The sequence below is a fragment of the Tyto alba genome, unplaced genomic scaffold, assembly GCF_018691265.1.
Source record: "Tyto alba isolate M040663 unplaced genomic scaffold, T.alba_DEE_v4.0 Super-Scaffold_2, whole genome shotgun sequence".
NCBI lineage: Eukaryota > Metazoa > Chordata > Aves > Strigiformes > Tytonidae > Tyto > Tyto alba.
Genome location: NW_024881282.1, coordinates 4971223 through 4986707, shown reverse-complemented (window position 1 = coordinate 4986707; position 15485 = coordinate 4971223). Strand labels below are relative to the sequence as shown.

Here is a 15485-nt window from a genome sequence, read left to right as displayed (position 1 = left end):
ACGTCAAAATTAGCCAGTAGCAATACCTGGGAAAATGTCAGCATAGTTATCTGTGGATTATCAACTTAGTTATGTATAGACATCACTTTCTTTGCTTGAACACCAGGTAAGTTTGCACACACGAAGACAGACAGGAAATAAAGCCTGATCACAATATTTTAATTCCAGCATTAGGGTAATGGTACAAACCATATATGTGGTTCAATTCTACTTATCATTTATTTATGCTAATATCACCCTACCACATTATAGTCTCCACATGCATCCCCTAATGAAAAATATCTAGCTCTTAAAACTTCCTCTGTCTCATTAGACATTACATTTTGCATTCTATGTCCCTAGAAGCTTTCATTTCTTTTCATGAAGAAGGGATTAAAAAACCCCCTCTCTCAAATGACTTTAAAGTGAAAAGAGAGCAGTCCTGTGTTAATTGGAATCCTGTGTTTCTATAATATTATTTTATAGCCTTGTGTTCAAGCACTTTGATTTGGAAAGCAACACAGATTCATGAAAGGGATTAAAAAAAAGGGTTCAGCTAAAGGCCCCAAATCCAGGGGACAATTTTATGTGAAAGTCATTCATGCACAAAAAAAGTCTGATTCATACTCTTAGTGCCATTTTATTAGTTCTGCTGCAAAACCAAAATGCCACCAGTTCAGTATATGATATTTCATACTTCTCCACACGCCTGATATGCCTGGGCTGTTTTTGAACAAGCTTTTATCTCTCATAGTAATTAAATTTACCCCATTATTTGTAGTATTCCTCACTCTAAGTATAAAGAATCCATGCTATCATGGGAAAGGCCAATGCTGCAATGCAGTCAGCATCGAGATTTCACTGTTGCACACTGTCATTTTGTGTGGTGCTACCTTCCTATTGCAGTGCTGCCTTGGTTTAGGATTCATTCTTTAATACTTACAGTGCAGGAGCAATTCTGTTTCTTTTCACTTCCCCACCCCCCATCTTCTTGCATGGTGATTTAGCAACAAATCTGTACATAGTCTCATGCCTCTGAAGATGTAAACAGTATTTCCTACAGAATATTTCATTGATAATTGTGTAGAATGTAAAGGAGATTTGGCAAAGTCATAAATACCCAGGAAAATTGAATAGCTTTAGAAGAAGTAATAAGCTAGTTATATTGGCACAGATGAAAGGACATTGACTTGGAATTACATTAAGTATGTGGAAAGCATTCCCCTTGTCCTTGTGTAATTTCCCTGCATGGCAACTTGTTCTGTTAACAGTAATTCCTTATATGTCTGTGTCATGGCCCGGTTTGCTTTAGCACTGACAAGCATAAAACCCCATTGCTGAAGTGATGCTTTAACAGTATTGCCATGTGTGCAGGTAACATGTTAGAAATGGATGATACAAGTAAAGGACACTTCTTCCATTTCCCGTTGAGCATGTTTGAGAGTAAGAAATCCTTTTGTTTTGTAGGTCATAGGAGGCTCTTTCTTACGGTGTTTGAGGGAACTCTGATCCCAGTGGATTAATTTTGTTTGCTCATACAAAGAGTCGTGTTACCATGTATACTAGCTTGATTGCTCACATCCAGAGATTTCATTAGAGGAACCCCAGTTAATTCCCAACCAGGAAATTGATGCAGAAGCTTGCATTCATCATCCTAGTTCATCAAACTTAGCACATCTAGGCAAAAGAATGGAACAGAAAGTTGATCATATAACTGAAGGAATCCTGAAGCCCAGCAGAATGGTTCAACTGATTTACTCTAATTTCTTAAAGGAAAAAAAAGTCATGACAACAGCCACAATGCAAGACTTCTGTGGTGGGCCCTCCAGCATATTCCAAATTTGCCCCCAGTTAGAAATATTGCAAGAATTCAACTTTCTCCTCTTTTGGCCCAAACCACATCCAGGGAGCACAGGAGGGCTTAGGAGCGTTGAATTTAAAGGTGAAATAGAGCCTCTTACTACAGGCTCTGAAAGGCCAAATTATAACTCAGCTCTGTGGTGGGATACTCTGTGGGACTGATTCACAGTTGGCACCACAGAAAATTTCCTGGGTTTAGTAAACAACTCCAGGAATTTCTGAGGGCCATAACTGTCTGGCCTCAAATTTGATACAGTTGATGCTCTGGCCTGGATAGTGCCCCAGGTGCTGTGCAACCACCTCAGAGATGCAAAGGGAGACATCACCCTGCCTACATGGGCCTTGCACTGAGATTGTATCTGAGAGGTGAATCTCTCTGTGTGATATTTTACCAGCAACAAGCCTTAATCCCTTGATTCATATTAGGATAGTTTAGAAAAATAATGGCAGAGTGGGCTTCCCTGTGTGGTGGAGTTGGGATGTTCATCATCCTTGAACAGTCTGGACACAAGACCAAAGCCATCTCTTCAATTTCAGTTGCTGCACCTGAATACTACAGGGTCTCCAGAGCACTGAGGGACCAGCAGTTAGCTCTATTAACGCACAACAGTCTACCTAGCAGGATTTTCAAAGCACCTCAGTGCCTAATTCCCACTGATCTCTGCAAAAGCTACGTGCTTAACTCCTTTTGAAAGTCTGGTCCCAGCACGCACTGGTGATGTGTGCAATAACAAGTGCCTAGACAGACAGACAAACAGCCCGTCCCACACGGGCTTCTGCTTATGGCGCCATCGGGCTGTTTTTTGTTTTACTTAGCAAAACTCCGATTTTTAAGAAATCTTCCCCTTTAAGTTTGCCTTTCATCAGCCTTCTTGCATAAATAATCACACATGTTCTGTAATCGTGTTGTAATCAGTGCCTCTTGGTTTTTGCTGGAGCAGCTGGAATCCAGACAAGGCACATTACAGGTGGATCCAGGTCTCTTTTCCCCAGCTTTCTAACACATCACTTGTGCCATTTAAATCCATAAAGCAGCTCAGACCATGTGCAGCGCAACACAAAATAAGCCCACCAGTGTCTGGTGAAGGTTCTTGCTAGCCCCAGGCCAACAGAGCAGATAGTCACAGCTCTGCAGCGCTCAGGCGTATCCACAGCAGGAGCTGAGATGTGTTTGACCCTCTGGCACTCACCCTGCCTGGTTGGGATGGGTACCTTTGGGCAAGAGAAGGACGTGGCTATACCAGGCAGTAGAAAATACGTGCTTGCTGCTTTGTTCTGACATGATTTTGTGTCAAGTTGAAGGTAATCTGGCCTTAAGTCATTTGGCAGCATATTTAACAGTAAATATTAAGCACAGATAAACTTCAAAGACAGTCCTTTTCCCTGCCCCTGTGGCATGAGCTTGTGCCATCACTGGTTCAGCAATGAACAGCTAATTTCTCCTCTCCGAATCTGTGTGATCTCAGTTTAACTCCAGTGATTTCACTGAGGCTCTGTCTACTTCACCCCACAGGGAAGATAAAGGGAAAAGTGATATTTAGAAAATGCAGAAGGAGAGTGTTCTGGGCAAGAAGTCCTGCCCAAGGACCTGATCTCAGCGTCTCTCTTCTGCTCCCAGCATTTCTCACCTGCCCCCAGCACCTCCCACTTCTTTCTTCCCTCTCTATGAACCAAGAGAAATGTGCATATGATCCTTCCCAACGTTTTTGAGACAAATCAAACCAAGTTAGATCAAGCAGGTGAAACAAGAGGACTTTCAAACGGAAAAATGCTCACATGAGCTGCCCCCATGGAAGATCTGAAGGGCCAGTGGCTTCCAGGAAGGGGGTGGTGACATGGGGCTGAGTGCGGTGCCCTTGGGTGCAGAGGACACCTTAGAAAAGTGGCTTTTCTTCTGAGCCCCTCCAGAGTTCCTCAGCATGTCCCACATGCCCACAAGGTTTCCAAAGTGGTATCTGTAGATAATAAGATGATATTTTAATGCCAGAAGTATAACATGGGAATGAGACTATATGGGTTTAAAGAAAGAGTCATACTACCATGGAATATTTCCACAGAAAGCCCCCATTGTTTTTCAAATTACCTGATAACATTGACATATAACTGACATATGGTTGGTGTTGGCAACTGCCTCCACTGCCATCACCTGCACAATGACTGCTGCCTGAGTTTGCAGGTTGGGCTGCTCTGGATGTTAAAATTCAAGAGATGCATTCCCAGGCTTCAGCCACTGTCCAAGCAGACGGTGATGCCATGCTTCCTGCATCGCTACCATTACACCAGGGTGATTAGTTAAACTCCTTCCCAAGCCTCAGAACTGCCCCACCCTAGATTAGCAGTGATCATCCCAGCCCTCTCCACATGCTTACAACAGTGCTTCAATGGGTCCAGTAGATTCACAGGACAGAAAAATAATTCCAGCAAGGGCTGCGACCTCCCAGGTGGGCAGTCTGTGTGAAACAAAAACCTCTTCAAAAGGGTACCAGGACACGACTGAGAGAGGGATTGCAGGCAGCGGACATGAGAACAAGGGAAATATTGTTTAAGCAGGTAACAAAAGAGAGAAATGCAGGACTAGTAGCCTCTTACTTATTAATAAAGACCAGTTGCTGTTAGGAGAGAGAGTGCCGCCTGCTGGCATGCGCAAGGGCTCTCCGAGGCAGGACTCCTGGCTTCTGCTTGTGTCTTTGCCACCAACTTTCTGTTTGACCCCAGAAAATGAATTAGAAGGTGGTTTTCCAAACTAACGTTCCATGGGAATTGGGCACATGACTGCTCCCACTAAATCTATAACTTTCTTTTTTTCTCTTTAGCCCTCCTTGGAATGAGTATATTAATACTTGCCTATCTGGTAGAGCTGCCATGAGGTTAATTTAATATTTGTAAAATAATTTGATCTGGGGCTAGAGGATGCTGTACAAATGCAATGTATTACCATTAAGAAGATCCAGGGAAATACCTCTCCCAGTCTGGTAAGGTCACAGAACTGTGCCTCTTTGTGCGGAAAAATATAAGACAATCAGGTGAAGTGGAGCACTTTCAAATGACTCTTGTTTTCCGGATGAAAAGAAAAGTGGTCAGTAAAACAGAGATAGACTGTTGCAAATGAGCAGAGCATTACAATATTCTGCCATATATATATTTATACATATATATGCGTATATATATATAGACACATAAATATATATACAAAACTTTCCTGTTTCTCTTCCTGATCTTAATGAGCAAAGATGACTGGATGCCTAAACACAGCCTTCTTGAGCTCTTGGACTGAGGAGGGCTGTGCTCCACCCTTCTTCCTTTTTTCTCTCCTCATAATCAAGGTTTTTCTTTTCATATCACAGCAAACTCTCCTTTGCCTTTCTAGCACCTGCACAGTCTCGTAGTAAGCCGCAATGCACTTATTCAATCCTACCTTAAATGTCCTGTCTTTTATCTCCCAAGCTCACTATCTGGATAAGGTAGTGAAAGGTATGCTCTTCCTTCCTATTTTTCCTATTGTCTTTGTGTTTCTTTTAAAAAAATGCACCATGAACATGCTGTGTTGAGGTTGCATCTCTTCCTCATTGTCACCAAAGTGCTCCCTAATGTCTGGAAGGGTGAACTTTCCAGTCATTTAGGTAGGAGATACCTCTGTAAGTGCCGTGACCCTGTGTTAACATCGTATCAGTGTTCCTACCCGTCCCCTTGTCCCTGCCCTCCCCTCCAAATCATCTCTCATCCTCACCCCTCCTACCCAGGTAAGGCAAGTCAGGAGGGAACAAAAGTGTCTGTGAATACATCAGGAGCCCCTGTACAGTGATGTGTTTTAATTAAATGTCTATGATCCATTTTGTAACAAGCAGGTGAGTGCACTTTCTGTGTGGAGTCCTCATGTTTTTGATCCATGACTGCAGAGTCTTGCATGGGAACTTTGAGTAACAATTTTTTTTTTTTTTCTTAATACAAATACATTATGACCTGAAAGCCTCTGGTTATATAAATACACAAAATCTATTGAAATTAGTGATGTTGCATTAATGCACACTGCAACAAAATCCAACCCTGTGTTCCTGTCTGTAAATGTAAAGCAAGTTAGGACTCAGGTCTGTCTTCAGTGAAGAAGAAAAGGAATTGAACTGTTACAGAACAGGGATAATCTGCTATTTAAAAAAAAATCTCAGTTGTTTATTAATAGAGCAGTGAGCTAAATTATTTTACGACTTTTAAATAGAAATAGACAGTTCCACAATGCACTTAGCTTTCTAAAAATATGGAAATAGCAAACATCCAGTTAAATACAATAATCTAGCAATAAATATGATTGAGTTGGACACAGATATCTTTCTACATGGCTGATTTGACACTAACAGCAACGCAGTTCTGACACCATGCAGCATCATATGTTTGCTGGTTAAACAAACCAAAAAATCAGGTTGAACAAATCAGTTTCTTCCATAGAATTACCCTCCTTTTCAGGTTGTGAGCAATCAGAAATAGCAGCTGTGAGAGGCTGATGAAGAAGGACAGATATGCCAAAATATTTGTCCGGTGAACAGTGAAAATGAAGTCGCTGCCATATAAGGCTCTTGTGGTGTGACAAGAAACACAGTTGCCCTACTGACTTCACTTTTCTGGATGAATTTACAGTCTAGTGTTTCTTGTTTCCATTGAGGCTTAAAGGCAGGTTTAGGTACAATCAGGGAAAACAGGGAAAAACTTTGGACAGATAAACAAATATTAATGATAAGGAAATGTCCACAGTTTAAATAAGGAGACTTTTGTCTTCGGTGTAATGCAGCAACTAGTAGCTGTCCTTGGACCCCTGTTTATGGATCACTGGAGTGTTCAGAGGTAGTTAGCTTTCTCTCATTGATTAGCGTCAGTAAAACATGCTTGGCTTTATTTAAATTAGGAGGAAAAAGTATATCCTCCTTCTAAGATCAAGGGAAGAGGGTCACTTGTTGTGCCCTTATGAAGTAATAGTGGTGACATCCTTTCAAAAGATATGGGCCATCACTAGGGAGTGTGATCAGAATCTCCTGTTAATGTTCCACATCTCGGTGGTTTGCATTTCAAAACCCTAAAATTCCTTCTTTTCATCTCAACATGTATAGGAGAAGATTGGATCAAAAGGTAGCAGTAGGCACCAAGGGGTAGAAAAGATGAGAAATGAATCTGCAGAGCCTGGGTCCAGGGACCTTCAGTACTAATTTGCCCATTTCGTGGCCCAGTGTTTTTTTACTAAGTCTTCTGTAGCTGTCATTTTTCCTCTGGATAGCCTTTTGACTCGCCTTTATGCCCAAGAACAAAGACACATCATATTTAGTGGGTATTTCAGTGGGTAAAAGGTTAAGCAACATACTAAGAATAAAAGATTTTCTGTTACCATGCCTGGCCTCTTTTGGAAAGATTAGCAATAGCTGAAACATTGAAAGTACATGTTTTTTACTTGGCTAACTGCATGGTGTGCATTTTTCAAAACTAAATTACTCATGCCCTTTTGGCTTTCTTAATTATTAACCTCTTTCTGGTTGAAATCCCTTCCCAGTAATCCTGTGTTGTCAAGGGTGAGCCTGATTTACTGCTGAATCTTTCCTACAGCTTTACAGTAAATCAGTAAGTCACAGAAGATGCAGAATTGTTTCTAAATAGGAGGGCAAGTTTCAGTAACAAACATCAGCATGATTAAGGCTCTAGCTAGAATTAGAGTGGAATCTTTTAAATTAAGGCCTAATTAACACCAGTAATACTTAAAATGAAAAGAGGTGCCTACTATCAAAGAAATGCTGATTTTAGAGAGCGCTTCTCCATCTAGAATACCATTGGAGCTGATGGTACATCAACAGAATTAATTTTTATTGTTGGTTATCAATTCTCACTCTTAAATAACCACATTAGCACTGTAGTGAAGCATATAAACGTCTAGTCTGAAATGTAAAGCTGCTGAACAACATTTGAATTGAGGGATGGCTGCAAGGTGACTTCGCTGAGTTGTTCCTGAAGTCTGAGAAGCAGTGAGAACCCAAGGTCTGACCACAGCCAGTTCCCTCATTTATATGGTTATAAACAATATGACCTCTAGCAAGTAACTTTTTAATCTTCATTTTACAGGACGCATCTGACTGAGGGTTTCTGGATTCCCACCATCGCAAAATATCATGGTGTTAGTTTAAGAGTTGAATGTTTTTCAGGATGCTTTACCAGGTTTCTCATAATTTGCAGGGATCAGCTGATGCTTTGCTCCTCCCCTTCAGTCCTACAGAACTCCTGCAGGTCACTTACTGATTGTTGTTCTCTCAAGCTGCAGGTGTTTGCATCCTCACATGTTGCATTCAGCCATGCCCTACTCGTTTCAGAGCTCAACCACTGTCTGTTGGGACTTGCTAAAACATTCATCAGTGCTTTCCTACTGACAATGGAGGAGAGATAATAGCCTTATCTTTTAAGTCCAATTTCAAGTGGCAGTGAGGCTTGGCTTGAAGAAAGATCCCATTGAACATTGTTTATAATTAGACTAATTAGAGAAGGCCTTAACTGTACAGATCATGAAGAGCAGATTATTTTACCAACAATCTTAAAATGGCAGGATAATTTCTTACTCTGGTGACAGTCTCCTTTGACTCTGAAACTCTTTTCTTGTCTAGCTCAAAATCAACCCACTTTTGTATTGCCTCCCTCGGCTGTACTGTCCCTTGCATGGCAGACCTGACATCTTTGTGAATGTCCCACAGTATCATCATCTTTCAGCAGCACTTCCACGTGCTTCAGCTGGAAAGTCACATAAAGGGTCCCCCCTTCCACTACCTCAAAAAGCCTTATTCTTCTATTTAGTTCTCTTAGACACCCACATACAGTTAACAAACACAAACAGGAATAACAGATCATTAGTGACTTTAGCTATGAGAAGCCAGAACTGCAAGGTTATGGTGGTGTAAATCTGTGAGGATTAAGCCATCCCGCTGTGTTGATATTCAGAAGCACTTTGGAGACAAGATGATCTTTTTGCTTTATTCCCCAGCATGGGGGAAAGGAGAGGATAAAGTTTATTTGTGTCGTCTTTTTGTCAAGTGCTTTGAAGTGCACTGCTTGTGGAATGGGGAATACTGTATGTTCCTATCTCTGTAGTGTTAGTGATGGTCAAGTCTTTATCCAGTGAACCAGTTTAGAAATGGTAGTACTTATACGTTCATTCTCCTAGATATATTGGCCTACATGTCCATGCCATCTTCTAACTTTCTGAAGGTACGAGTCCTCTGACAGATGCTGTTCAATTACACTGTTTTATGTTAATGGTTTCCTTTCCCATTACCTCTGAAAACTGTCTGCTCTCCTGTGAAACCCATGACATGGAATGGGTTCAATTTAATCCTCACAGCGCTGATACTTTGCTGTATCTTGTAATGTAATGGCTAATATCTGAAAGCTTTTATGTTCATGTATCTCTGAAGAAGAGTTTATCTCATTAGGAAACAGTTCTCTCTGACTCCTTGGCAGAGATTTATCTGAACCAGATAAATGACTCTCTCATTGTTGAGAAGGGGTAAACTTACTTTCTAGACTTGAAAGAGGCCAAGACAGTGGAGTACAAAATTACAGGTGGGAGTTATGCTGCTTTAGGTATCTACAGAATAGATGCTTATATCTCATGTAGTCACCCTGGATTCCCTTAATAATCAAGAAGAGGAGTAGATACTTTAGGAAAGCATAATCTCATGAGATATTCTCTCTCTTCTGTCTATCCTGACTGAGTCTTTTCCTCTGTCTGTCTGCTTTCTGAGATGCTTGACTTAGTTTCTCTGGGTTCAGATCAAGAAGATTAGGAGGAAATCCTGAAAGTCCTTTCAAATACTTTCAAACACATTTCATATAGACAATGAATTGCACACAAAATTCAAAGACATGGGACTGAAAGGGGTCTCCTCAGTTAGAGTCCAGTCTTCTGCTGTCAAGGGCAACCACACTGTGTAAAGCTTCATATGAATTTACCAATCTCTTTGGATAGATAAGTGAGGCTTCTTCTCCATAATACTCCTACTGGGAGGCTAGTTCGAAACTTTATTCCTTTGATCCTGGCAAATTAATTTATTTCTTTGTAATTTCCAGCCAGAATTTATTCATGCTTGGTTTATTTCCATTTGTTCTGATGCCAACATTATTCTCTTTAGCTTAAATATCTGTTTTCCTTTCTCACTGTTTATCTGTTTCATTAATTTGTAGAAAACAATCGTAGTCTTTTCAGCCTTTGCTGTGCTAGAGTAGACAAATCAAGCTCTTCCCATTTCCTCAAATGTAGAAGGTGCCTTTTCCAAATACTATCAGCTATTTTCTGCTACTCCAAATTCCCCCTCTCCTAGGCCTGGGAGAGTAGAGCACATGCAGTTCCATATGAACTCCTAATTTTAACAGTTATATTAGTTTTTCTTTATACTTTCTGGACACTCTTCACATGAGACGTTTGAAGATTTGATTTTGTCAGTCTCAGAGCAAGCGATCAATTACTACAGTATCTTTTCTGTTTAATAATGTTAGATCTTTGCTTTTGAGATCTTTGTTCCAAAGATTATGAAATGCAAAGTATAATTGAAACAAAAACAATGAAATGAAATCCCTCTTTTTCCCCTGAATTTTCATCATGTAAAACTTCATAGGCCTAACTTAAAATGCTTCTGGGCTTTGCATCTGTTCCTGCATGGCTTGGAACCAAACCCAGGAGACACTTTGTCTTTATCTCCTAGCAAAAACTTCTAAAACCTGCCTTCTTATTGCAGAAAATAAGAGTTTGCTCCAGGAATTAAACACTACTTGTTGGCTTAAAAGCCTGTTGGTATCCAACTCTTCTTCTCTCCCCCTTTACAGTGCTGTCTTCAACTTCTCAGCACCCAACTCGTTTTGGTTCTCACTGCACTCCTCTCCAGGACAGCACCACAGCACCTCTGCAAGGAGTTTCCTGCTCAGCCTCTGCAACTGCAGGATAGAAAATAACTTTTTTAGGATGGGTTATAGAGTCCAAGCGGTAAAAACATGAGTTGTGGTCAGTGATGATGCACCAGCCAAGCTCTAATGGAGTCATGCAGAATGCACATAATGTGAGGTTTCCTCAGAGGTTTTTAATCTAGACAAATTTAAGCAGATTTATAAAGAGGGGGAAAAAGTCCTGTCTCCACCATCAGGACGGCCCCATCCAAACTGAATTTATCTACTCCAAAGTGGGATTAACTACCTAGCTAAGTAATTTTAGCAAGTTATTTTAACAAGTAATATACTTCTTCCTCTCTTCTTCTCCAAAATAGCTGAATACTTTCAGCTTGTACTGAAAGTAAGTAAATAAAGGGAACAAACACATAAATTAGCGATATCATAGAAAAAAATCAGATTAAATTGTTAAAAGTTTGGCACAGTTGTAAGTAACTGAAGGCAGAATATTAAAATGGAGAATTTCAAGTAGCCTTGTCTCTAAATAGCTCTTCCGTAGTATATAAATACTAATATAGTGTATAAATACCAAAATACACACACAGGCAAGTATGCTCACACATAAACACACACTTTATATCCCACCCCCCAGCATACAAATTTTAAAAGGCCAAAATGCAACAAATATATTTGTAAATGAAAAATTTATTTAAGGCCCTTTTAAAGGCCTTTTCCTTACCACCCTTGTTCCTTTTTCCATTTGGTCCTTGTAAATCTGTCACTTGTTAGAAAAAAAATGTCCTCGAAAAGATGCTAAATTCACCATGAAACAGTTCTTTAGTTAAAAGGCATTTCTGAACCAGCTTTCCCCAGCGCAGGACGCACGATGACGTGGTGTGCTCTACATGCTGCCTCAGCACTTCTTGGGCAGAGCCTTGTGCATCGTGCAGTCAGCCGGCCGTTGCAATGACACGTCCCTTTCAGTACTCTTTGCCATCATGTTGTAATCCTTTAGGACAGGATAAGTCTGTGGTGTTTGCACAGTTGCGCAAACCAACCTGTCTTGCAAAGCTGAGGGCCTGAAGAAACTCTTAACTATGTAGCAGGATTGCACAACAAACATATAAATAGAAAGGACCTTAAAACAGGGCTCAGGAAGACTGAATTGTGTTCCTGGTATAATCAGTCCTGCTGAGTGACCTTGACAGTCACTTCAGTCCCTTGTACTTCAGTTTCATAAGCTGTAAAATGTGTATTACATTCCTGATGGCTTCTTGGTAAAGATTTTTGAGCTCTGCAGGTAAAAAGCCCCCAGAATTGTATAAGCTAAGCAGCCTCCCTCAGACCGCTGCTTAGTGTGGAAATTACTCTGCTATTTTCTTGGGTGGGAAAGAAAAGGACAGAAATCTCAGCAGGAGGTCATCAAATGAGAAAATCAAACTCTAGTGAGCAGACTGGGAGCTTGGTGTTTGTCCCCCGTAAGTTTTATTTGCCTATGAAAGAAATGCCTGCCTCTGTGCTGAGCTCTCTCTAGTCACTGGGGAGAAATGGGTGTTTCCAGAGCTCATCAGTATGAACATCTAACACACACAAGGGGATTTATGCCATGGGACAGCCTTTTTCTCTGCTGACTACAGATAGAATTGAAGGTATCTGTTATAGATGAGTTGTAACTGGATGAGGTGAATCCCACCCAAAATGACTATAGTAGAGAAATTGGGTGTTCTCCAAGTATTTTCTAACATAGGGAATGCCTTCCCTTTCCAGCCAGCTTTGACTGCTTACCAGTTTGAAGTCTCAGTATTGCTTTATCTTGTTGGGTGTTAGGAACTTTAACCCCACAGGCAATTTAGGTAGCCCCAAATCTTGGTCTTACAAAGCAAAGGCTTTGAGAGACTCGGAGGGTGGGATGGGTTTTACAACCAATGAAGCAGGAAAATCTCATTGCCTCCCTGAAGCTCACCATTCCCTTGATCCAATGAGTGAGGCTGTGCTGTGAGGAGCTCCTGGAAGATAGTAGCCCATTGAGTGGTCACCATTATCCTGACACCAAACCAGAACAGTTCGCTCCAGGTGGGAAGCCACTGAGTGGGAGTGGAGAAATAAACTGAAGGCAAAGAGAAAACGCTGTTTAATTAGCCCCTTTCCAGGCTGTGTTGCTTTGTCTTTCCAGTGCATTTGAATGTGTGGCTGTTTGCCTTGCAGAGGGATGCCCTGGCTTGTGTAACGGCAACGGCAGATGCACTCTGGACATGAACGGCTGGCACTGTGTCTGCCAGCTGGGCTGGAGAGGAGCGGGCTGCGACACTTCCATGGAGACGGCATGCGGCGATGGGAAAGACAACGACGGAGGTAGGAGATGAGCACATGGGATATGTCAGGCTTCGCAGAGCCTATAAACCTTGCGCAGTGAACAGTCATCTGGGCTTGATTCTGCAGGGCAGATTGTTTCTTGACAGCTGGTGGAGAGCAGGCAGCGAAGTCTGCCAGGCTGACTCAGCCAGAGTGGATCTGAATTCAAATAAAATGGATTTGGACATGGGGTGCCAGGGCTGAAGAGGGATGTTTGTTTATCCTCAAATCAAGTCCATATACCAGAGAGCGAGCAGAGGCTCTGCACTTGTCCTATCACTCCAGCCCAGCCGGGTCGCCCAGCAGTGACACGGTGGGACCACCTCAGACAGCAAACACCCTGACTGTTCGAACTCTGGCCTCACTGCCTGAGGTTTTCATCAAGGCTCTCTGGTAGGTCACTACTGACTTGGGGTGGATGTTTTGCAGAAACTTAAAGGCTTCGGTGACTGATCCCCATGCCCACAAGCCATCCAATCCCTCTCGAACCATATTTTATTGATTACAGTTCCATATGTAATGATGTCAGGCATGTGAATAATAGCTCTGCGTAATGCAAACTTAATATTCAGAGTTATCTCATTACAAAGGAAACCCTGGTGCAGTGTGAAGGTTTGAATTAGAGGGCAGGAGATGAGATATTAAATTTAAGGCATAAGGGAGACTGCATAATTTGTTTTGTTGTCACTCAGCAAAAGGCTTTGTAAACCACAAGTCTGGGCCAGGACCCAGACTGTGAAGTGGGGACTGCATTTTGCAAGCCTCTGTTTTATCATATTCACAAGAACAGTACAGTTTTTTAAAAAAAAAAAAAAAAAAAACAAAAAAAAAAAAAACAGCCAAGCCAAGACTGTGATTATCTGCTTCACAGCAACTGGGATTCTGATTGAATATTTAAAATACTTCTGCACATCTGGCATGGCAAATGGACCAAATTATCCCTTTAGAAAAGATGGAAAAAATTGAAGAACCATACAAAGACTACACACTATAAAACAAAGGTGGCTTTTTACCTCACATGAAACTGAGTATCACTGTACTCGTCTTTCCTATTTGCAGCTGACACAGGACAGCAATAAAATTCATCACAGAAGATGTGTAAAAATATGGTAAATAGAGCCAAGGATAATAACAGTTTCCATGGAAAAAAAAAAATAACCAATAAAAACCCTGTAAAGTTTTTAGAGAGAAAGAGAGGGAAGAAGGAGTAATTCAGCCTGACATACAATGTAGACCACATCCATATTATATCAGAAAGAGCATGACCAGCCTCTGAGCAGGTTGGTGGAACACCATCTCCTTGTATCTCCTGGTTCAAGGTGCTAACCTTGTAACTGGGTTACCCTCACCTTGAAACAAGCTGCTTGTCACCTTGCTAGCCTTCAGGACAGCAGATGTAGACAGGAGAGACAATAGGCATCGACATGTTTACAAGTTAGTGCACATCAGCTGCTAACTTGCATTTGGTGAACTTGTGTGGAGCAGTGGTGTACACAGCCAGAGAAAAGCAACTGATAGGTTGTAACATACTGCCTTATGACAGCTTATTCATGTATCAGAGCCCACAAATGAGAGTTGATTTTATTCTTGGTACACTAAGAAAAAAAAATACACGTACATGGTGTGCATTACAGTATACAGATAATCCATGTCATACATTATGCTATTCCTCTGATTTTGCTAATTACTGCTGAGGAGTCTCCTCATCTGGGAAGTGGAACAGTGAAATATGTTTACCTTCTTGACTTGATTTTTATATGTTTTTATGGATCATTTGTATTTGGGGGCTCAGATCTAAAATTTCAACCCCTGAGATGCAGGAGTATCAGCAGTGGTGCAGCATTTCTGCTTTGAAGCCCAAGTTCCTTGTTTAGCACAGGGATTCAAATAGAGTTACATGAACTCGTGAAGAAAGGCTGATCCTAGATCTGTTTCCTAGTTTTTATGCTGCTTTCTGTAGCAAGACAGCTGAAAACATTTGTAGAACATTCATAGAATAATTTAGGTTGGAAGGGACCTCCAGAAGTTTTTCAGTTCAACCTCCTGCTCAGAGCAGTTCTGATTACATAAGATTGCTCAAGGCTGTGTCTAGTCAACTCTTGAACACCTCAAAGGATGGACATTCTGCTTCTCTGGGCAATATGCTTCAGTATATGACCATCCTTATAGTAAATGCTTTCCTCTTAATATCTAACCATAGTTTTCTGTGTGCCTTTTGTCCAACACCATCTGAGACATTCTAGACTACCCCATCTGGTTTCTGGCTTCCCCTTCACAATAGCTTGGATCTCAGATATCCAAAGTCAACTCAAATGACACTAGGCACCTGTGTTTAGAAGCAGAATTGAGACCATATTTGTCACCGCTTTGTCACCACAAACGTTATACCTTGGGAAACT

The 15485-nt window shown here is 41.3% G+C and overlaps 1 protein-coding gene across 13 annotated transcripts in view; it reads left to right on the top strand.

Moving 5' to 3' along the window:
- The window catches only part of TENM4 (teneurin transmembrane protein 4), a 1435480-nt gene that overhangs the window by 1303308 nt on the left and 116687 nt on the right, over positions 1–15485 (top strand). For 11 of the 13 annotated variants that reach the window (XR_004406800.2, XM_032990906.2, XM_032990916.2 and 8 more), the window contains 2 exons: positions 5284–5310; positions 12940–13086. Coding sequence is in view for 12 of the 13 variants with exons in the window: in XM_032990906.2 (XP_032846797.1) it covers positions 5284–5310; positions 12940–13086 (174 nt within the window). In the remaining variant the exon portion in view is untranslated. The remainder of the gene's footprint in view (positions 1–5283; positions 5311–12939; positions 13087–15485) is intronic. The other 2 variants (XM_032990914.2, XM_032990915.2) reach the window with 1 other exon arrangement.